The following is a 24,192-nucleotide window of genomic DNA, read 5'->3' as shown; positions in this document are numbered from 1 at the left end:
AGCAATACCACTGTCTGGCCACCAGAACCATCAGTTCTGATGTTCCTCAGCTCTGCAGCTTGTCTATTCTGAATGTAAATAACTTCACTCTCCTCTGTGGACATGTCACAGCTCATAAGAGGGACTAATTGTATAAAAGCCAGTATGCCCATCTCATCTCATATTCTGATAATCAAATTGTCAAGCAGGAGTCAAATGGAGAAATACTGATTTGAAAAACTGTCACTTACTTGCTGTCTAAATATGAACTCAGAATCCCAACATTTGGCACCTGTTTTTAAAATCTTGTTGCGCATCACTGCCAGTATTATTATATGAAGAAACACTGCATGGGAGAGAGGATAGGGTATATAATTTTGAGGAGACATGCAGTTTCACTTTTCACATAAAGAACATACTGTTGCCCAAAATTGTAATTAGCTGAACTGAGCTGATGTGCCTTATTGAGGCTTTATGGAGGAGTTAAGAGCGTTAGCGGAACGTGCGAATTCCTGGGGGAAAACGCAAACGGGTGATGCACACACAGACACACAGAGCCCAGCTTGCAGGCAGGGGGAGCTGGCTGGCACCCGAGAATGTCCCAGAAGAGCCAGGGCCCCTGGAAGCAGCAGCAGGACAGCCACACATCCTGGCTGCAGGCAGGCGCTCGATGATTGAAGGACAGAGAGCAGGGAGACAGACAGAGGGAGGAGACTGGGCAGGAAGAGCACTTGCATCTCCCGCAGTCCCACAGTGATTCTGACACTGACAATTCTCTCCCAAATTCATGACTGCTTTTTACAGGATGCCAGTCGTGGAAGGTAAGTAAGTTTTACCTTTCACCAGCACAAGCTGCTGCAGCTCTGGGGCCTTGCCTGGCTGGTTTTTTCCCCCTTTACACAAAGTAATCTTCTGGCAGCTTTCGAGGCTGCAGTGTCTCAATGACCACAAACACATCAGCAATGAGCTGTGTATAGCTGGGGCACCTCTGTTTGCAGCTTGTCTATTGTTAGGGCCTTTTCTGTCACCTCCTGTTTAAACTATTCACAGTAACAACACATGCCCGGGCTCACAGCCTGAAACCCACATTAGATGGCACAGAAAAACATGAAAATATGCAACAGACACAGTCCTGGAAGCTCTTACAATCCAAGTATGGCCTAACAAAGAGAGTGAGAGACACAGACAGCAAGCACACCAAGGAGCAATAAGAAAACATTATTAAATATGACTGCAGATCTTTAAAGTTGATTGAAACAATCAGATGTTTTAGCTTGTTCCACTTAAAAAGGGTACATTTATAAAAGCACAAATGGTGAAACATGTTATAAATAATGATTTAAAAACCCTTGATTAAACAATTTAATAATATAGAACAAAGGTAGAAAAAAATAGAAAAATGTCAGTCCTCGGGCTTAACTGACAGAAAAAGCTGATGTGAGATTATAGAGCACTGCATGACCTGGGTAGGGAATGTGTATATTAGAGATTATTATACCTTCACATTAACTAAAATAATTAGTACAAGTGTTCACAGTGTATTTCAAGTGCCGTGATAGTAAATTCCAGTGATTTTTATTTCTTGTAATTAACATATACACACAAATGAATTTAAAAATGCAAGCATAAACATTACTTGCTCACTGATCCATAACCACACAGCTAACAGATCAAGCTTAATCAAGTTCTATCAGCTTTTTTGTGATTATACACATTATTAGACAAGTCTCATTACATTTAGTCTCTAAACAGCTACATTTTATTACAGTCAGAGCTTAGTAATGTTGAAAGAGACTTGCTGTCTTGTTCGTTTACCATGTAACAGAACAATTAATTAAAAAAATTTAAACACCTGGACTAAATACATCACATAAATAACTTTCCTGGCTATCAAGTTACTGATAGCAATTGCATCATTAAAAAAAATGCAGTTAAAAAATTTTCTCTTAAGGAATTTGGCCACTTAAAAATAGTTGCTGGATTTTCAGCTTCACAGTCAGTGTTTCTCAGTGGCTTCAGCAGGGTGACCTTGGCTGCCAACAGCTGAATTCTCTGCTGCTGTAACAAAAGGTGCTGAAATGCTGATGCTGTTTCCTGGACACCAATCTACACTGGAGGTAGGAGTGTAGGAGAAGGAAGCACAATGTTCATGTTAAACTGGAACAGGGAGGAAAGCAAGCAAGAAGCTGGGGGTGTTTGCCCCACATTTGGAGAGCACTATTCTGTGGAACAGACACCAGCCTCATTGAACTTGAGGTAGGATTGGGCAAGAGCTCAGCCACTAAAGGTGGGATTTTGCCACAGACCACCCAAAAAGGACAAAAGAATGGATTATGTCTTCTACGAGCAACTTGAAAAAGTCTCTAGATTGCCCTGGGTCTTATGGGATACAAACACCCCTGACACCTGCTGACAGCAATCCAGGAGATCTGGAACCTAGGAGGCAGTCTGGGAAAACCCTTTGACACAGACAGGCCAAGCAGGGCTCACTGCCCTGGTCCTACTATTCACAAGCACAGGAATGCTGGGGGGAGTGTTAATCCTGGCAGCCTTGGCTGCAGCAGCCTCCAAGGGGGAGTTCAAGACCCCAAGGGGAGCAGGAAAGGCAGAGATCACATCTGGGGCCTCATGACAGCACACTGGCTTATTCAGGGATCAGCCACAGGATCCTAGGAGGCTGTTCTGAAAGCAAGAGTTTGAGGGTTGGCAGTGTTCAAAGATGAGGTCCTACGAACACAAGAATGGTCCTTCTGGATACTCAGGGAAGGCAGAGGGAGAGAGAAAACTGTAGGCTATAAGGAGAATGATCTGGCTAAATGAGGAACTCATGCCTGAGAACCAATGAAAAAAGGACATAAAAGGGAGTTGGAACCAAAGATATACTTGATAGAAAGAACACTGAAAAAGTACCCTGGTATGCAGGGCTGCTGTCAGGAAAAGCACTCTGAGGGCTGCAACTAGCAGAAGGCAGCAAAAGCTTCTACTGCTACTTTAGCAATAAAACAATAAAGAAAATGCAGCCCTCTGCTGTGTGAGACAGTGACAAGCAGCAGGTACTCAGAGCTCCCTTTGCCTCCCTGCACTGAAACATTCTCCCAGAGCTAATGGAGCACAGGGAACACTAGGGATGGAATCAGCATCTCCTGTAAAGTTTCAACCCAGGCCATCCCATGGGACTGATGGGATGAATCCAAGAGTACTTAGAGTGCTGGCTGATGTCACTGTGAGGCACTGCTCTACAATCATCAAAGGGCTGTGGAGCTGGGATGTTGCTGTCTGGATGAGTGGAGAGAAACATGGGTGAGGAATTGGCTGTGGGACTGGAACTGGACTGCTGGGCTCCAGGTGCATTGGTAACAGAACAATATGGGAAGTTTCCATAAAACCAAATGGAAGGTTCCAGCTTTACATGAGAACAGTAAAAATTTTAGAAATCAATTTCCAGAGTTTTAGAAAAATGCAGTCCAATAAACACATAATCTGATCAACAGTATTTTACAGATAATTTTTTTACAGATTATTTTACAAATTATTCATTTTTGTCATATTAAATTATATTATATAATGCACAGAAATGCCATCAGAAGGAAGTCCTTCATTGTCATGGTGTATCTAAGTGTAAGCATAGAGTTCATAGAAATTACATTCAGTGAGATAGTTGCACTATAAGGTAACACTTAAAATTCTTGATGTGATTGTACCACAATATTAGTGTTACCAAGAATAGATATCCTATTCTGATTATGTAATCAAGAAAAACTTCTGGAAATAATATTCAGAGTACAAACTACTTTTAATCAGCAGCTAAATACCAAGATATGATTACTTCGTTGCTCTAATGACATCTGTAATGGATTCCAAGTGCTGTGCCTGATTGCTTCCCAGCTGATCAGGATTCTGTTCATCACTTCTAGCTGCTGGAATTCTGAGATTTCTTGGAGTTCCTCTGCAAAAGGCTTCAACACTGGTTCAGCTAAATGGCTACAGTGCATGCTTTAAAACAGTCCATCAAAAACTTTACCCTTACTACCCCATGATAAAATGTTTTAAGAGAAGAGAGGAAGATCTGTGTTGCCCACTCACTTTTTCCCAACAGCAATTGATTAAAAAACTGAATAATCTCCCTGTCCTTCTAGGCACCTAGTCCAAGACTGCTAATCCACAGGTATCTGCACCACAGAGCAAGTCACTGTTATCTCTGCCATCAGTTTACACAGAAAGACAAAGGGCTGTAAAACTGTACTTTTATGTACAATTTAATGGCTAAATTGTACTTTTATGTTTATCAACACACAGTAGAGCAAGCCATTTGTATAAACACAAAGGCAATAATGAAGTAAGTAACTGTTCCAGCTGAATATTCTACAGTTCCTTTTAATAGTGCATTTCCTTAACCACTTTATATAACTACATGGTAACACAGGCTTGAAAACTATTAACATAATTTCAATCACCAAGAAATTATTAGAGAAGTTAAAATATGGTGGCTCAAGTGAGGTAATCACAGAAGCATTTAGCCTGGAAAAGACCCTTAAGTTTACTGAGTAATGAACTGCTCTTTCTTGCAATTTCTTGGAAATTGCATGAGGCAGCTTCAAATATTTATACAAGGTACAGCACATCCATCACACAATGTAGGTGATCTCACCAGTACAATCCACTCAGTTTCTTTCACATGTCTATTAGCAAAATGAATAATGCTAATGTTTTGCAAAGCCCTGACAGGTTTGTATTTAAAACATTACCAAGTCTGAGACATACACTGGCAAAAGGGACAATAATGACTATAGAGAACCATTGCTAGAAAAACAAAACCCAACCAAACACCAGAAGTACCACACACAAGACTTACTGTATCCAGCCATTCAGTGCCCAGTGGAAGTCAGAAGATTCCTGGCTCTCTAGTTCACACTTAAACTCCACCAACAGAGAAGCCTTAGCATAATGTTGTTTGGAGTCAAAAGAGATAAAAGTACTCAGAACTTTGCACTGTTTTATGACTATTTGAGAAGTATCCAGGTAAACAGAAACCAACTTAGCCTCCTGGATTTTCTAAATTTTTAGAGTGAAAGATCTCTTTCAACAGGACGTATAACACTTATTATTTGTCCTGACTTTTCTTTCAAGAGATACTGAAACCAAAATATTTGGAACACCTACACAAATTAGAAGTCCTAATCAAAACATTCATTAAAACTATGCTATAGGAAGATGATTCCAAAATTAATGGAAGCACGTAAGCCAATAAAATTGCATCATGGCATACTTTATGGTCAAGCTACTGAGGTGTTACACAGTAGATTCCATCAAGCTTAAATCTGTTGTTTTTTACACTTTCCCACTCTTTCAGCAAAACTGTGTTCTGATCAAAAGAAAGCCTACAAATACTGTCAATCAATTTGACAGCTAAAGTCTTAAAATTAACATTGTGGGACTCTGAAGGAATTAGTGAAAGGTCTCCAACGTGCTCGAAGCCCTGCTGTGTGAGCAAGGGCTGGGAAGCAGCTCCTCAGGTGCAGGTGGAGTGTGAAGCAGAGTGGAGCACAAGGCACAGGATGTTTGCAGGCTCCCTGGGTGGATTGTGGTGCTGGCAGTGATGGAGCCAGGGCTGTCTGCAGCTCTGCTGCTTATCAGGGCTAACAAATGTGGGACACTGTGCTTAGATCGCTTTCCAGACCACTTCTCAGCAGGTAACACCACCTCTAATTCCACTTCCCAGAAAAGCACTTCTCTTTCTTGTAACTCACCTTTCCGGATGGTTTTTTGTTCTTCCTCTCAGTGTACAAAGGAACCACAGGACAGAGTTGCTAGAGCTCAAACTCACTGACCTTTAGCATTTTAAAAATTTAAATACTTGAATCTATTAAGCACTAGTAATCTATAGAATTCTCTGAGCCTTACTCACTTTAGGTACCCAAAAAGCCATATCTAGTTTTTGCTATTTTCTTGGCATTAGTTTTCCCCAGTGGCTAGAGCCCTTCCCTGTCATCTCAAAGCAAGCAATTAATAAATGAATGTACAGCTGTAAGATGAATGCTACACCAAGTCAGACGAAAAAAATCAAATCATATCTCAAGAATCATCTACAAATCACAGGTTTTTTTCCCCAAAATACCAAAACAAGAACTAATACTAATGGTACTTATGAAAGAGTATTTTGAAGTCAAGTAAATTAGCCTTATTGCCAATCTGAAATATAAAAAAATGAAGTTATTACCTCCATTCTGCACTTTTAATTGCCTTACCTGGCATTCCATGCACAAGGTCTCCACACAGCACAAAGAACTTGGGTTTAGGGTTTAGTTTGTTAACAGCCTGAACTGCTTGCTCTGCTAATTTAATTTCTTCTCCCCATTCATCATCTCCATTATTAGTGTCTCCATGTGTCCAAGCCTTCATCAGTCCAAACTGAGGATCTGCTCCTTGGATGAAGTAGAAGGGCCCTTTCCATTGGTACTCAGAATCTAAGAAAAAAAAGTAAAAAAAACCCCAGTAGAGACACTTAAAAGAGAATGAAAGCTTCCATGCATCATTAAATTGATTGTTCTACACTTCAGTAGGTTGACACTGCTTTAATGCATGTACAGAATTCTGTACCCATTCATACAGGACTTCAAAAAGGCAGAAGTACAAAATTTTCCTCTAATGTATAGTTGTAATAAACGAAAGTATATTAATCTAATTATACCACATAGTAATTACAGACTGATTAGAGGAAAAGTATGTGAAGAATTCAGCAAGTAGTGCTGGAAATTACAAGACTACAACACAGCACAAGTGAGTAACATTAGATTTCAGTTGACTCTTAAGATTCCAATTATTGCTTCTTTAATTAACAAATTAAAACATACACAAGTTTCACATTTTATGGTTCCAGTAGACTTCTTCTTAAATTATTAAGGAGTTAGATGCTGTTTTGTTCTCATAGTTTTAGAGAAAAGTTGGATGTAGCACATTCTTTGGAGTCAGAACTGAAGCCACTCAACAGGTCCAAGGTCAGCAAACACTAAACCCAGCAACATCAGAATCGTCAGCAACAATGAAAATTCACATTTACTGCTGCCACAATTGCTCCCAAGACCTATGACAAAAAGGTGAGAACTCAGAAACAAATTTCCATTGATAGAGTCGGTGTAGGCAGAGAGTAGGACAGAATCTGTACTGGTACCATTTTTGGTATAGTTCTTTCTCCAGTATTGTAATACCAAGTACAACAAAGAAAGGGTGACATATAGGACTACAAGCCCATTTGGAAGAAAAAAATCTCAATACTGGGCAAATAAAACAAGAGTTGGCTACAAATTTAAAACAAAAATGGGTAGCCTGTTTCCTACACTTATGTTTCAAGCTGGAATTGAAGTACAAACACAAGTACACTGTGGTTTCTCCAGCTGTCTATATGCATTCATTTGCAACCTGAATATTTTAGTTTTGACAGCTCTATTTGGCTTAATACATTTACTGTTATTGGAGGTTTTTAAACAGCATTTAAACTGTTAAAATCTCACAGACTACATCCATCTACAGTTGAATCTAAAAAGAAAATATACAAATTATTTAAAATTAAAATATCATCTGTAAATATACTCTCATATCATGTCAGTCTGATCTGAAATCAATTCTGAGGCAAATAGTCTTCTGGTTTTCTAGTAACAGTAGAGAAATAGCATGTTCAACACATGGATGTACTTTTGATTTCCTTCCACAAGCTCTAGAACTGAAGCTTCACACTTTGCAAGAAGGGGAGTGTGTTTCTGCCAAGCAAGGTTAGAAAACTGAGTTCAGAATTCATCTCTTGCACCATGGATATGGATAGGCCAGAGTGGGGGATGAGGAATGCAGGCAACTCCTGGAAGCTGCTTGTAATTGTCATCTGTTGCTATGGCATCAGATCATTTTTCCAAATGAAAGCTTCTGCACTTTAGTCAAAGTAACATTTCATTTCTAAACAAAATTATTTATATACCAGCACTGACTTACTCTAAATAATAATCATGTATTTTATAGACAGAAATTTCTAGGCACTCATTGGCTTTTAATTCTGATATAAAATTTACTCTTCAAGTTACACAACTGTTCAGAGAAGTGAAATAATCTTTCTAGCCATGAGTTTGCAGTATAAGCCTTATGGAACCAGTTGAATGCCAAAAATAATTTAGGTTTTTATTTTATGACTTGCATGAAAAAATACAATTGCCATAAAAGCAGCTTATACGATGTAGTAAAGGCACTGCTTGTGCAGAGAAATCAACTTACAGTTTTTATAGGTAGAAAACTATAGGGAAAAAAAAATCAGTTAAGGAAGCTTGCATCAGAAGCCCTTTATGACCTCTACAAAACAAAAATGAAAAAAAGGAATGACTGGAATAGGAACTTGGTTTGAAGGAGTGGCACAATTTATTCATTAAATGGGGACAAAAGAACAAATATTTGAACAATATGGCAGGACTACAAATACCTGTCCCTTTTCCAGCAACCTGATAGACAGAACTGATAAATTAATGCTGAGCAAAATCTACTTGTTTTGTATTGTTTTATCTGAAGTCAGGATTTTTACCATAGTAGCCTAAGTAAAATATAACTGCATTTATTTATTTTTACAGAGACTACTTACAAAAAGAGCTAGTAGTTGTTTTTAGAGACTGTATTTCAAGTATGGACAGACTGTGTTATGCTGTCAGAGCCCAGCAATGGTGCATGGTGGCCACAGGCAGCTGCAGCACCTGGAGCAGTCCTGGCTGGGTGGCACAGGCAGCAGGGCTGGCCCCGGTCCCAGGGAACTTCAGACAGAAACATGAACATACACAGCTCTGGCAAGCAGACAGTGCACTGTCAGGGAGCAGGTGGGAAAGCCAGACTAGGGGTTATTCTAATATATGTTTCAGGGATATTTTATTTTCCTGACTTATATTCATGCCAATACAGTAACTCTCTAGGTTTTCAGTACCTGAATGTTTCTAAGACTGTGCACAGATGCTCTGGTTTGAGTGGGTGAGTGATGGTCATGTGAGGCAAAGAGAGAGACTGAAAAGATGAATTTCAAAAGAGAAGTTCAGTACACAGACAGAATCAAGAAATGGCAGAAGAAAGGAGAAACAGAAGATGCAGGGGTGGAGGTGGTGAAGAGTGGGGAGAAAAGGAAGGAGATAGGAGGTGAAAAAAGAAAGGAACTGAAAATGATGCAAAGGTATGTGCTATATTCTCCTGTAGGAAAGAAAAAGATAAAATGAAGAAAGTGAAGCAGTGATATCAGAAGAGAGCCAGGAATCAGGGCTACATAAATAACATTTACTTAAAATGTTAGTTCAGTTAACCGGTCTTAGTCAAATAATTCAGTCAATAGCTACTTCTGTGGTATTCAATAACTTAGCAAATAGTTACAAAAATAACAGTAAGGTTGAAAAAATATTTTCTACCTTTGTCTTGTTCTTTGGTTACTCCAACCAGAAACACTAAAAACAAATGACCTTAGTACTTAAACCAAATACCATTAGCTTATTACTTATCAATTGTTACTCGCTGCTTTTGTTTCCCATGAAACAAAAGTATATGGGAACAAAATAACTTAAGGACATTGTTTAAACTTACAGCTTAACTTTTTTATTAAAATCAGGAATGTGCTTTAAGTACTATAAATATAAAAACAGAATATCATGATCACTGGTGGAACTTGCACCTGGCAACAATCTTAAGCCTGTTAGGAGTTCAGCACATCCAGGAGGTAACTCTTGAGTTACCTCACAAGTCTGTCTTCAGAGTTGTTTTTGCAAGTTTTTCCTCATCTGACACCAGTCCAGCTAAAGTTTCAAGTGTTGCTACTAGTGCAGTTTCACTAATTCTGCTGAAAAGCCCAGGACTAGCTCTGCATGAGTGCTCTTCCAACAAACTGATATGGTAAGAGGGTACGAGAAACAGCTGGGAAAAGCATCTTCCACTACCACAGATGGATCCAGAAGTCTTCTGCCTTACAATGAAATGGTAATGGACCCTGTTCAGATCATTATTCTGTACCCTCCTTTTCTCCCTCACCAGCTGCTTGTTAATTTCTTGATTCAGCTACCCACAGAACAGGTACTGTGAGCAAGCAAAGGAACCTTGTCTGCCCTCTAGTCAGGCCCCACAAGCCCCTGGGCACAGGTGGTGGGAGGGCCAACAGCTGATTTTGCAGCAAGCCTCTAGTCATGATTCAGGTCCAGGCTGCTACTTCTGAAGGTTTCAGTTAAATAATGTGTACACTGGCTATCATCCCTTCAAATGTAGCAAATTACTTCTGTGGGAATAACAATAAAGGTATCCTTCTCACTAGGACTTTGAACTTTTGAGCCTTTAGATTAGCAATGTAGCTGTATTAGATGAAATGCATGATAGGTAAACCAATAGAAGATTAGGATTCAATTAATAATTTTTTCTGTCCTCTCTCTTCCATCACAAAATTGAATGAAGCTGAGAATGCCTGAAAATTGGTTCTTCATCCCTACAGACATTGAAGCTGTTTGTGATTCTCAGAATTTATCATAAGAAAACACAAACGCAGAACAAAGTTGAGACTTCTCTGATAACTGAGGTACATATGTCTTCCATTTCTGAAGGACAAACAATGTCTGTGGAGCTACTTACACACCAAGCAACAGAAAACTCCTATTTCAAATCAGTTTTGATTCCAGATCTCCTTAAAAGCACAGCTGATGGCCACAGCAGAAGTCCAACTTCTGAACCTGTTGTTATGCCTGAGTTTCAATAGCTTCCTACTCTTTTTCTGCTCCCATGAATGCCAAAGTACAGACAGAGGATCAATGCAATGTATTTTTAGTAGCATTGGCTGAAAAACAGTGTCAGCTTCTAATTTTATCTAAGGATTAATTCTGTGAAGGACCGAAGAAGTCAGCAGCAGCTCGCCAGAGAACACCTCAGCCATGTACTGGGATCACAGGCAAAAAGACACTTCAAGGATTTAAGTGGGATTTCAGCCAAATCTCCCAACTTCTAAAGGACAACAGCTAATCTCTTGCTGGGCCTTCATTTCTTCCCCTTTGCTTTTCCTGGTTTCACATCTCTTTTCTCTCCCCATCTCCAAGGATCACCACACATCTATTGAGATTGCTCACAGAAACCACTGGCCTCTGACAGGCACACAGGACTGTGGATCCTGGTGGGATTTCCAGTATTTCCCTGGTGGGATTTTTTATAAGCACAATGGTTGGGTTCAACAGTATACTGGTGTTCTTCTTCCTCTACACTCTGCAGAATTTAATGGAAACAAATCAGTTACAGGAAGTTACTCCTGTCCATAATCTCTCTTTAGACACTACTGTGTCAGAGCAGTTTGGATGTGGACACATTTCCAGGGCCTGCTCAGTCCATCACGGGCAGTAACAAATACGAAAATGCCCTCATTGTCACATTGGGTTTCACAGGAGAATCAATACCTGAAAATCAGAGCACAGCAGACATAGGGACATGGTTCCCTGCCCTGAGTTGTCTCTGCCTACAAAAGTGTGCCTGTGATTCTTTTTCTGGGTAAAACTGAAAAGGAAGCACAACCTTGGTTTTCCAGAGAAGGACTATGCAGGAAGGAAAATGGAATCTCTTAAGTGAAGTCAGTATGAATACATCACAGACAACACAAACAGCAACAATTTGTTTCCATTACTCTCAGCCCTGAAATACCTTGAAAACCAATTAAGGAATTGTGCTGTATTTTTAATAATTCCTTGTTCTATACTAAAATTTTATCAATAGATATGGCTTAGAAAACTCATTATTTTTGTATGCCTAAATACCAAAGATTTCAGTCTAAAGAAATGTGCAAGCCTTTTAGCTGTTTCTTTTCCATGTGTACCTGGGAGTCTACCAAAGATATGACTACTGAAGGTTCTGCTGAATGACCAAGGCAACCTGTCATGAATTATGCCATTTGAAGTACCAGGGGAAAAAACCCTTCAAAACAGGTATTAAAATATATTTTTATAGAAAAAAATAAAACTTTTTAAAGAGTAATTATTCTAGAAATTATGCACTACAAAAATACTGTCAGTAGAAACACTAAATGACAGAATATGGTTTCTCAAAAAAAAAGACAGTGCTCCTGTTATCAAAATACATACTTATAAACTTCTTAGATAACTATCAAGGTAAGAAATGCCCTCTCAGACACACTTTATTTGGACTGAGGGCTACAGAAGCTAAATTCTAGTCATGCCTTATGCCCACCCCCAAATTTAACATGTAAACTCATTACAAAAACTTTACAGCCCAGAGCTGTAGGTGTGAAGGGGGGTGGCTTGCATAATGACAAGGTGAAGTCACAGAAAGTTTCTCAAAACCCACGTAAAAAATTTCCCTAATCCATATGAGAGTTGGAGACAGTACTGGGAATGGAATATGCAAGCTGGGAAGCAGTTCTGATCAGTGCTCAAAAATATTACTGTTGAAGAGCTCTAGAACAGTAATCATAATGTGCCAAGATCTAACACTCTTCTGAAAGCAAGAAATCAACTGCAGTTGTATTTAATTTCAAAGGAAGGCGAATTATATATAATTATGATGCTTTTACAAAGTGCAAAAATCCTTGAAGGCAGCATGGAAACTATTCAAAGACACTATCCCAGAGGCTCAGACCATATGCACAGCATTTACTAAGGACTTCAGAAAGACCAAAAAGAATCCAGACTGTCTAAACTACTTGAATAACAGGGATAAGGAGGCTGGTAAGAGCAGGTCAGCGTCCTTTGAAAAGCTAAAGCACTCAAATAAAAAAAAATAGGAAAGATTTTATACACTGAAAGGTTGGATACTGAAGTCCAAGAAGTCAAGCTAAAAAAAGTGAAGAACTGCAAACAGCACAAAACTGAGACCTAATAAAGCACTTTGTACAGGAATTAGGAGCAGGTAGTCTGCCATACAGTCACTATGGTTAACAGATGTTCCAGACATGCAAGATGCAGCCAAAAAGAAAGGCTCAAAAGAAGAAAAACAAGGTGTATTTTGTATCCACATGCATCCACTTGTGAAGATCTAATGTGATAATTCCTCCTGAGAGACAGCACATCAGGTCTGTTTCAAATCAAAATACCAGTAGATGATTCAACAAATAGACACAGGCACTAACAAACCACTCAGATTGGGTGGCATCCATAGAACTCCTCCAAAGTGAAAACCAAAATGAACTTCTGGGGAGTTATCCTTAAACCTGCCCTTGCACCAAAGGAACAGGGAGGTGGCCACTATCCCATCCACATTTAAAGGGGTTCTGGTAACAACTGACTACAAAAGTGGCATCTCTACAGACAAGTGATGGAAGCACTAACCAAGACAGTAGCTCCTGTGTTTACTGATTCTTCAGAAAGAGTAATCAACAGTTTTTACAGGGAGATCCACTTGATCCCCTCTCCACAAGGATCTAACATCTACTCACAAAAGACTCTCATGGAAGCCAAGTTGTCTGGAAATACAAAATGAAATCCTTGCATGCACAAAAAACTGGTAAGAAAAACAAAAATGGACAAGACAGCCAGATGCCACCTGGATCTGTACTAGGACCTATATACTGTTCAAGAAACTCAAAACAATCTGTCACAGCAACGGAACAGCGAGGAAGTGGAATTTGCTAAAATTAAGCCATTTGACAGCATGAAAATCAGGCCTGGTTGTGAAGAGCTGAGGAGAGACTTCCTATGCAGTGAGTGGTCAAAAAAGGATGAACTTGGTGCAAAAAAGTGCAGCATAGTGCACACAGGGAAAACACCACCAACTTCATATGGAAAAAAATCAGAGATCGGAAAGGAATAGAGAATGAGCAAAATGAAAATATAAGAAATAATTGAATAAACTGTGAGAGTATGTACAAGATTGGTGAGGGAGTCATGACAAAGGAACACAAAATCACATGTGGATATGAGATTGTGAGGATGCAATACTGGTTATTCGCCTGTTCCACATAAAGGTTTTGGAACCATCAACTAAAACTAGCAAAAGGCAGGTTCAAACAGACACTTCTCAACCAGTTAAACTGACAGAACTATCACTTGTTTAGTTACATGAAAAAAGTGTTCCACCACTTCCACAGAAATTCTTTGCACAGCATGCTACTGACATACTCGGGACCAAAAAAAAACCCAAAAAAACCAAAAACCAAATAACTCCCTGACTTCTGGAGAGAAGTGGTGAAGACAGCATTTACCCAAACATATGGTCCTGTTTCTTCACTCAAGTACTAATAGAAGGAGTAGACAGCTGAAGAAAAATTTCACATGGGCATAAAAGAGATAATTTATTTTACAAAGTAAAATCAAAAAATACAAAGGTCTCTTGCCAATCAGGTAGGGTATATATACACTGTTTACTACTGTGCCTCATTGATTATATGGATAATTTCAATCCCTCACCTCAAACTCCTCATGTACATGCCCCGCATCAAGGGCAGAGGAGAGTATGTTACAGGTATACCCTCCATGTTATGTAACTCAGACTGAACAATTTACCAGTAGGGAAGAGGGACTTTGCAGAAATGGCAGGAAGAAAGGAAGGAAATTCAGCTCTCAATAGTGGCTTTCAAACTTTAAAAGGAAACAGTGTGCCAAGCCACAGCAGCGGCAGTAAATGTGGATACATGTTTAACAGGAGTGAAACCTTAATATTGAGAAAAGCAACAAAACAGCAACTGATTTTTGTCTTAAACTGCATGAAAATTTGCCTCAGTTTTAACAGCCCTTGGTTCTCTTTTTTCCTAATAATTTATTTATTAAAATGTTGTGTTGAACTTTAGCCTCTTAAGAAAGACCCAAGTAAATTATTTACAAAAAATACTGCACCCGAAGATGGTAGCTGGACTATGATAGCCTAACAAATCCTGAACAAGATTAAAAGCAACCAACTGGTAAGAAAAATCTTAACTAGTATTTAAAGAATTCCAAACAAGGACACCTCAGGAGAAAGAAGCACACCTGGAAACAGATTCCCAATTGACGTTTTCGTCTATGTTTAAGGAAATTCTCAAGGAGTTAGATACAGCTTTTACTCAGAAATTTTTACACTGCTGTTGAACACTCCTTTTGTCAAAATTTCACTGTATAGTTGATTTAACTAGATGGCTTGTCTGCCATCTGTCCCCTCAGCAAATGCTAGGCATTCTGTTCCAAACCAACCAGACCATCTGCAATTATTAGGTTGCCAGAACGGCTGTATACATATACTTCACATGCTCTGAGTTGGTGATTTTTCTTTATTTGGCAACAAGCAAAGCCAAATATTTCCAGTGCAACCCAAGAAAAGACCACAAAATTGATGGGATGAAATAGCCTTGCTGACCTCACCAAACCAGTACCATTTGAAATTCATACATACAGAGAAATAGAAGACCTTCTATACATGACCATAGATTTCTTAACACAGCTGTGTCCCTGAAAAACCCCAGCACACTGCAAAACCTCCATCCTTGGGAGAATTTTACAAACAGGTGCATTCACTGAGATGTTAAGGTGTTAAATGCGCTCCTCTGTGTCCAGCCACAAGCCAGTACCAGCAGTGACCGGCGGCTGCCACCTCTGGCTCAGCTTCGTCTCCTTATCTACCTGGCAGGTGTAGAACAACAATTGCCCTGGCTGGCTGCAGCCCAGGGCTCGCAGTGCTGCTTCTGCACAGCGGGGAAGGGCCAGGGGAGCACCTGTGCTGCTGACCTGAGCGAGGCTGAGCACCCCGGGAAAAGCAGCATCTTACCAAGTTGTGAACCACCTTAGGGCTGCCTTTCTTTTGAGCACCAACAGTGAACCAGCGGCAACCTGTTAGGTCACCCCTACAGGTACAAACACAGGACAGCACAGCACAGCGCTGACACCAACAGTTTCATAGGCTGTGGAGACCCGATTCAGCAGCACCGACAAGCATTTTAAAACGAATCCGGTGGTGGACACTGCTGGCGTCTGCACAGGAGCCAAAGCGTGGGGACAAACTTGGGCGGCTCCGGACGCGCCCCGGCACACTGGGGGCAGCGGGGCGGCCACAGCTCCGCGTCCGTCCGCGCTGCGGCCGCCGGGTACCCCCCGTGTCCCCCGCTCGCCGGCAGACAGCCCAGGCCCCGGCGCTCCACACCTCCCTCTCCCGGGCGGCAGCTCCTCCCGCCGCCGGGGAAGCCCGGGGCCTCCCTCCGCACGCCCCTCCCGCCCGGCAGCGCGGCGGGGAAGAGCCCGCAGGCGATGGCGCGGCTCGGCCGGCGCTCCCCGTACCTGGGCGGAAGGCGGTCAGAGTCCTGCCGCGGGCTCTCAGGAACACGCTCTCCGCCGCCGCCATCGCCCCGGCCCGCGCGGCCGCTGCCACCGCCGGGCCCGGCCGCCGAGGGGGCGGCACCGCCTCCGCCGGGGGCGGCGCCTGGCGCGGGCGGGAGGCCCCGGGACGCACCGGGGACGCCCCGCGGGCCCGGGCGCTGTGGCCGCGCTGGAGGCTCCGGGGCCGGTGTAAGGGGAGCAGCGGGAGCGGTGGTGGGGCGGCTCTGGGGCGAGCCCTGGGAGCCGGGGGGATGCGGAGCGGCTCCCAGCACCGCCATGTGTGGGGGCGGCTTAGGGTGGAACCTGCCCCGAAGATGCGCTGGCTTTTAAATAAATTATAATAAACTAATAGATTACATCATATTCAGCTTGTTCCTAACCTGCGAACCGAAGTAACCCCTTGTGTAAAAGCACCGGCAACCTTCCTTTGTGTTCCTTCATGGGTTGTTCTCGTCAGGTTTCCTCAGTGTTTAAACGTGCTCCCTCATTTAGGTATCACCAGCAACTACTCACTGAAAAAGAAAAGATAAGTTATGCAGAAAAAGCAAAGCCTCAGAGTCTCCCTGCTCCAGTGCCCCGAGCTCCACCGCCCTGCCCATGGCAGTGGGCCCTGTGGAGGGCAATGGAGCAGGGCCCACGCAGTTCATGTTCCTATCAGAACCAAGCTACACAGTGATGTGATGACTGAAATACATGGGTGACTGTGAAAAACGCCAATCACTTGTTCTTAAGTTTTTAGAAGTTTAATAGTAATAAAATGGTTATAAAAGTAGTAATACAATTAGAGTAATAATAATTTGGACAATTCGGATTAAGACAATATGAGACAATAAAAAGCAAAGAGTTACGGACGTCCAGGTGCCTTTTTCTGGGCAGCACAAGCCCGAAAAAGGACCCCCTTTAACAAAGGATTAACCCTTAAAAACAACAGCCTGTTGCATATTCATACACTTCATGCATGATGCATAAATTCTATTCAAACACAGGATTCGGCCTGGTCATGTCAACTTCTTCCTCCTAATCCTAACAGCGCCTTCGAGGCGGGAAGAAGTTCGTTTCTTCTGATAAGGGAGCAATAAATTCTTTTTCTCTGAAAGATTTAGGTGTCCTGTGGCTGCTATCTCGCTGCAAGTTCTTTCTTTAAAAAAAAGTAGCCTACATAGCATAGTTTCTATTTTAACAATTTTTATAACCTAAAACTATATTTAACACACTACTGAAGAGAATTAATACAGCGTTACTTTCTAACACAACACATATAATATTCATTTTAATATTTGCGAAAAGCCAATCATAAAATACACATTTTTCACGGTGACCCTTGCAAGGCAATGCTTTCTTCATCTCCTCTGACTTAGAATTCCTTTTTGACCCAGCCATCCAGGAACAACAATACGGTTGCAGTCCCAGTTGAACAGCTGGGACCCCATTATTCTGTGTGGTGCAACATGCAGAGTTCTGAGTGCCTCTATTCATCGTGTGAAATCTGCAGCAATGTGTTAGGTAAGGTTAATGCTGTCAACTAAAATGCATTCCTATGGCTAGATGGCTTTTCCATCTGTAAAATGTGGGTATTATTATCCACAAGTAAAAACAGCTCCTTCAGTCCTACTTGTAAACTGCTTAAAGATCATTAGATGGAAAGCGCTAGGGGAAGTCTTTTTTATTAAGTAGTTTTTGTCAATTCCCCTCTTTATGAGGCAGCATGTGGTATATTAAACAAATAAAAACTAAAGTGCATTTTTAAGTCTCAGGTGTAGCCTATCTAAATATCCCAACACCACCACAGGAAGGGGTGATCACAGTCTTGTGGTAGAACTGCTCATGCTAATATAAGAGCAGTTGGCTCAGTCATGCAAAGATTTTTTTTTCCTACCTTTTCTATTTCGTTTCCATTTTCTTCTCATTTGCTTAATAGGGCTGAGCAGCTATAAACCAGAATATATGACTGCTGCATGACTTCAGCTAAAGTCAGGATTAATTTTGCATGAGAAATAACATCAAGATCAGGCCAAAAAATGTGGATTGTTTTGGCAAGGCAGCATAGCGTGGCTCTGGAGCACAAGGACATGAGATTGTGATCAGCACCTGAATTACCTTTGTCTTACTTAACCTGGATGTGTTGCTAAAGGCAACCATGCTTCTTGTCAAGTTATGCATGTCTGAAAGATTGAATTAGACCTGGCAGAGATGGGGATTGTAAGATCTTCTAGATTTATCTAAGTCTGTAATTTCACAGCTCTTTTTTTCTAGACATGTATAGGGTGCTCTCCTCTACAAAATTGTGTTGTCAGTACTTGGATTCTGTTATATTTGATGTCTTTGCAGGATGGATCATGGATGAGCCACAGGATGCTCAGCTCTTTCTAGGTGATGGTGATGGTGCAGCCTGCCTATGTTGCCTCTTCTTCAAATGGAATCCTTTGCTCTTAGATCACCTTAAGCATTACTTACAGTAATGAGGAAGCCACGAGAAATTTTAGTTTTGTAATTTAAAGACATTTTCTTGTGATTTTACAGCCTGAGTGCAGAAGTGTTTTCATCTGCAGAAATAAAGGAACATTTGCTTATAAACGTGAGAACTGAGAATCAGGACTGTGTATGCAGGAGGGGGATTTCAGCTCTCTCCTGCTTTCTTTACTGTGCCAAATTTGAAGTATGCATTTTTGAAGCCAAGCTCATGGACCAAATGCTATACAGCTAAACTCATTTTACTATGACTAAGTCGTTCAAAGTTACTACTGATCTATGTTGGTTTAATTATAGATTTTCATGGACTCATTCCAGATGGGGCCTAGATAAAGCATCAGAATTTTGTCATAGGACTTGATTTGTTATATGAAGTGTCATGAATATAATGGCACTGAATAAATAATTTACAGTAGCACGTGTCTCCTCTTATATATAGAGTATAAATTGAGAGTTTTACTAATTTTATAAAGTTAGTGTGAACATACAGAGGGAAATGTACCATTCTGGGAGGGCATGCAGTATATTGAAAATAAGAGATTAAAAGTGGGAAATGCAGGCATTGAAAATAAAATTCTTATGTAAGATTTAGCTTAGTAAGGGCTGTGAATAGAATAGTGCAGATCTGTGGAGTCCAGATCTCGTAAGACTTACTCGAGTGTGCTTTAGATCATGCTGCCAAGACTTAAAGTTCTTGGAAGTTCTGAAAAATCCAGTAATAGACATTCTACCTTATTTTTTACTGCAGTTTAAAGTAAGATTGTATGCACCTAGATAAAGCACTAATAAAACAAATAAATTATTCTAAAATTTACTATCTCTATTTAAAAATTGAAATAAAGTGCAAAATAGTCAAGGCAGTGGTTGAAGAATGGGAATCTTTTTTCTAATCTCAGCAAATGACAGGAAGAAAAAAAACAAAACTGGAAGAGTACAAAAGGTGAAAAGGATATAAGAAGGTTGGTCTAAACACTGGAATTGAAATTACAATGCACAGACAGATATGCAGATTTGAAACAAAACCATTTTAATCTTATATATAGAATAGAATGACTTTGTGCCATCTGGAATTCAGGGAATCCAATGAAAGTTGGAGGTGTAAACAATACACATAGCAATATCAACATCTGTTTTCAGTGCCTGCTGATATATACAAGTCCTTGAGGGAAAAGTTGGAGAAAATAATGGAAATTGATAAAACCTCATGATAGAATTACATATAATTGTATTTGTTTAGAAAGAACTTGGATTTACTCATGCTAAAAATAAATAGCACATACAATGTATTGTCTGTTTTTTAAGAATCTCTTCTCCCTGTAAGTCCTTGAACACATCAGCACTGATAGCAGATGCAACGTTTTGGAAGGTTTGGCATAGGATGCAGCCCCTCTCCTTCCCCAGGAACAGCAAATGGATAAAAATCAGGAAGTTCTGAAAACTTATAGTAGTATTGCTTATGAGCACACTCCTGTGTCCTGCTCCATTGCTGAGACTCCAGGATGGCTAGGCTATTACAAGTAAATTTAGCAATCTGAGCCTAAAACATTACAGGATATGATAAAACAGAATATTCAATACAAACAAAAATGAATTACTACAGTAAAAATTAATTCCTGCACTGAAGAGTGCTAGCAATGTTAGAAAATGCTCTGTTAATATTTGGCCTTGATACCAAATGACCTTCCATTTTCAAAGGGCCCATAAAATAATATCAAAAATATTAAAAATGCTTTGCACAAGCCATCTTAAAGGGATTGGTTGACCAGGACCAATATTTTGTTGCTAGCAAGGGAACAATGATGACATTGATTATTTCCACAGCTAAAAATCCACTATGTAATTGATTTTTATCTGACTCATTTAGTGTGGGCAGGCTCCATTTGTTCAAGAAACCTGTAATATATTCCTTGAATCACTGTAACTATGAGAGATATAAAAGTTGGTGTAATGAGTTAAACACACTATTTAACTCAATTTGTTTTGCACACTGAATTACAATTTCTGACACAGATACAGGTTCTATCTAGAGCTATTGCTCATTTTTTAAGATGTCTTGTTAATTTTCTGTGCTCTCAAATATTCAAGAGTTCTACTTTATTCAGGGTGCCTCTGATTTTAGAATTCTGTGTCCTGAGATTTCATTTTCAGGTACACTAAGAACTTGCACCTTTCATCGAATGATTGAGACCTGGGCTACCAGCAGATTTGAAGTTCCTGTTTAGTAAAGACTCCAGGGAATGAGAGAGCCAGACTAGGAAGAATTATTTGATCTGGTGCATATCTTTGACACATTCAGTGTCTGCTCCTGAAAAGTCATGGATATTTGGGTCATGAGTTTGTATAGAAACTGCTAGACACATAAAAATTGCATAGGAGTCCAGCAGGGCTTGAGCTGAGTGAAAAAAAAAAAAATCAAGGTTTTAATTGAAGTGTTCATTTCCAAAATTTTGTAGAATATTTGAGATTGACTGCCGCTTCATCCTGAACTATAAGAAATTTCTGGCTTAACAGCTCTCCAGAATTTTTTGCCATCAGATTTGGGCAGCATTTCCCCACTGAAATCTAAAGTTTGTGAATCTTTGCTGCTTTGGAGAATGATTTATGTTTGCTAAACTCTTCACAGAACTCTTCTACACATTAGTATTCACTCATATTGTGTGCCAGGTTTTGCATGTGAAGTAGATCTTAAAATTGACTTTGCCATCTGTGATGTCACTAATATAGCAGTCACTGTACTTCCTGAAATAGGATGACTATGAAGGATGCATCTATTTTGCCACAGATTTCTATAAAACATAATGTTTTTCAGTAATTAAAGCTGGAGGTGAACAAAGGAGGTACTCCAGGAAAAGCATAGATTAATTTAAACCATAAATGACCCATTTAATTTTTTTTTTCACTCAAGTAATGACTGAAGAAAATGAGTTCAGAGACTGATGAAGGATGCTGAATAGGTAATTATCGCTATTACAAACCCCTTATTTTAATTTGTAGGAAATGTGATTTGAAAATTAAATAGTACTTGATTTTTTTTTAGGTTTCAGTGTGGACTCTCCTTCAGCTGTTTCTAGCACTTTTGTTTCTCAGAATTTCAAGGACCTTTCTTTTCCCATTAATGATTGTATTAGATAACCAGAAGGATCCATTTTTCAACAATGTTATCTCAGCAATAAATTACATTTTCCACTTCCCTCAGATTCCTGGTCTAAAGATCTGTAGGTGTTTTACAGGCCTTGGGTAAAAAGAAATAACGGAAAATTTGGACACAGGTAGAGGCACATAGAGGCTGATTTATGAGTGAAGACATAACATGCACCACAAAGCTTCTACTTTTAAAATTAATTATAGATGAGGACAAGATTGCATGCCCTACAAGGCAAATGTAATCCACCTGTTTTGTGCTGCCCTTAACTTCAGCCACCAGCCTCCTTCCCCGTGTTTGCCATGATTTTTTTCAGATTCTTTCCAGTTGTATTTATTCATAACAACTAAGTCAATGACAGCAAACACTGTCTGTATTCCCAGTGTTCTTTAAAATTTTTAATGCTCCAGTAGTTTTCGAATCTCTGTTACAAATGTAACAGAGTCCAATGTCCAAGCATAAAAATCCAGACTAATTGACACTAGAAAAGTGGCTTTCCCACTCTTTCAATTTCTTCTGGTTTTGAAACAAGGGAAAAATAAAATTTTATTCATGGAAATATTGCTTGGTCTTATTAATCCATTCCTACATTTGCTGAAGGATGATCACCATAAAGATATATCCCCTGAACATCAGACAAAATATAGAAATTAGCTCAAGTGCCTCTTCTGCAGATGACTTGGAACCCTTAAAGATCATTTTGATTTTGCCAGTTGGTTGCAGGAATTCACAGTAAGGAATTGTAGAAGGCTGTGTAAAACAGTGAGCTACCAATGAGAAGATGCTACATCCAACCCTTCCAAATGTACTCTGTGGCAAACAAACCCAGTGTCCTTGCAGAATGAACTGTGCCATTTCTAGCTTTAAAATCAGATGGGACTAAGACCTTCCTGCCATAAGGCACAGTCAGGCTCATTCAAAAAGCATGGTGGACATTGCACACTGTCCCAGAGTGGCCCTGAGAGTGAGCAAATGGCACAGAGCCAATCCACTGAGTAGGGACCCTGGAGGCTGTGTGTCTGTAGGGATGTCCTCACCACAGAGATGTAACAAACCCTCTCTAGCCATGACATCCTGACAGCACCCACCTGACAACAGAGTCTGGCCACAAACCTGAGGTCATGAATACATCCCCTGGACTTACTTAACAGACCATGGTACTAGAATGAGTGCTAAACCACAAACGGCTCAAAACCAGTGAAGTGTGATTAGCATTTTTGTTGAATGCAATTGGATGGATTCATCAACCATAACAATTTTTTTGGAATAATTAACTGCTGAATTTTTCATTAAAATAAAAGCACAACATTCATATGGAGTAATTACTGGTGGTGTGAAACATGTTTGAATTAGAACAAGACAACTTTGTCACTGGGTAGGTAAATTCATAGTGCCAGGAAATGTTCTCCTCCCCAGGTTCTAGGAATCAAGTGCCTAACAGTCTCCTGCAGCATACAGTGCAAGCTACTATCAATAATAGATCTAGAGCTGAACATAAGGTATAGAGGGAGTATTAAAAATGTTTAATTATTCAAATGAAGGAATTAATTGACTGTGTCTTTTTTGCAGTTCCACAATATTTCTAAACATCTTAAGAGCTCAGCATGCTAAGAAGAATATAAAATATTGTGTCTGAATCTGCACTTCAGTTTATTCTCCAATACAAGCACTATGGAAAAACATTTTAAAATCAGACATTTGGAATAGAGTAACTGACTGGGGAAAAAGCATATCTATGTATATATATAATGTATATATACACAAAATATGTATACAATATAAAAAAACCTGTGATTGATGAATTTGAGTCAATGGGTGAAGGTCTTACTATGCTTATTAGATGTACAAAATGTGATGTAATACTGTATCAACAAGCTGCACTTTGCTACAATATTTATGACAGTTCCTTTTAAACTAGCAGTTCTCAAGCAATACTAATCTAATCTAGTCAAGCAATACTAATCTAATCTAGTCTTAGCTATGATGATTTCTGCAAAAAGTATTAAATAATTCTGAACGGGTGAGAATTTGCCAGCGCTGAGCTTCTGGCAGAAGATCATTCATTATTATACTTCCAAGCTTACCTAGATGGAGATCATTGCTTTCCTTGCTGGAAAAGGCAGGTGGGAAAGAAAATATTCCATTTGCTTCTCTAAAAACCTTCAAGTTTAATTTGTCTCCAGAGAAGGTCAAATTTAACTGAAAACCAGGTTGATTTACATATTTATTTTCAGGAAAATTAAAGTAAACTGTAACTTCTCTTTGCCCTAAGCTTACTCCAACAAAGTTTCTGAACAAACTGTTTGTTTAAGGCTAAATTTATTTCCTGTTCAGGTGCAATTT

General features: G+C 39.9%; 1 protein-coding gene across 17 annotated transcripts in view; it reads right to left on the bottom strand.

Annotated features, from left to right (window-relative positions):
- CPPED1 (calcineurin like phosphoesterase domain containing 1) overlaps window positions 1-24,192 on the bottom strand; it is a 439,059-nt gene that overhangs the window by 22,478 nt on the left and 392,389 nt on the right. For 14 of the 17 annotated variants that reach the window (XM_059862184.1, XM_059862194.1, XM_059862182.1 and 11 more), the window contains 2 exons: window positions 16,619-16,750; window positions 6,225-6,443 (listed from right to left, as the gene is read on the bottom strand). In XM_059862184.1, the coding sequence (XP_059718167.1) occupies window positions 6,225-6,443; window positions 16,619-16,679 (280 nt within the window). In that variant the 5' untranslated portion in view covers window positions 16,680-16,750. Of the gene's footprint in view, window positions 1-6,224; window positions 6,444-16,199; window positions 16,317-16,618; window positions 16,751-24,192 lie in introns of those variants that run through there. The other 3 variants (XM_059862195.1, XM_059862196.1, XM_059862178.1) reach the window with 2 other exon arrangements.

The sequence above is a fragment of the Haemorhous mexicanus genome, chromosome 17, assembly GCF_027477595.1.
Source record: "Haemorhous mexicanus isolate bHaeMex1 chromosome 17, bHaeMex1.pri, whole genome shotgun sequence".
Lineage (NCBI taxonomy): Eukaryota > Metazoa > Chordata > Aves > Passeriformes > Fringillidae > Haemorhous > Haemorhous mexicanus.
Note: the sequence above shows the minus strand (reverse complement) of the source record. Positions and strands in the feature narration are given on the sequence as shown.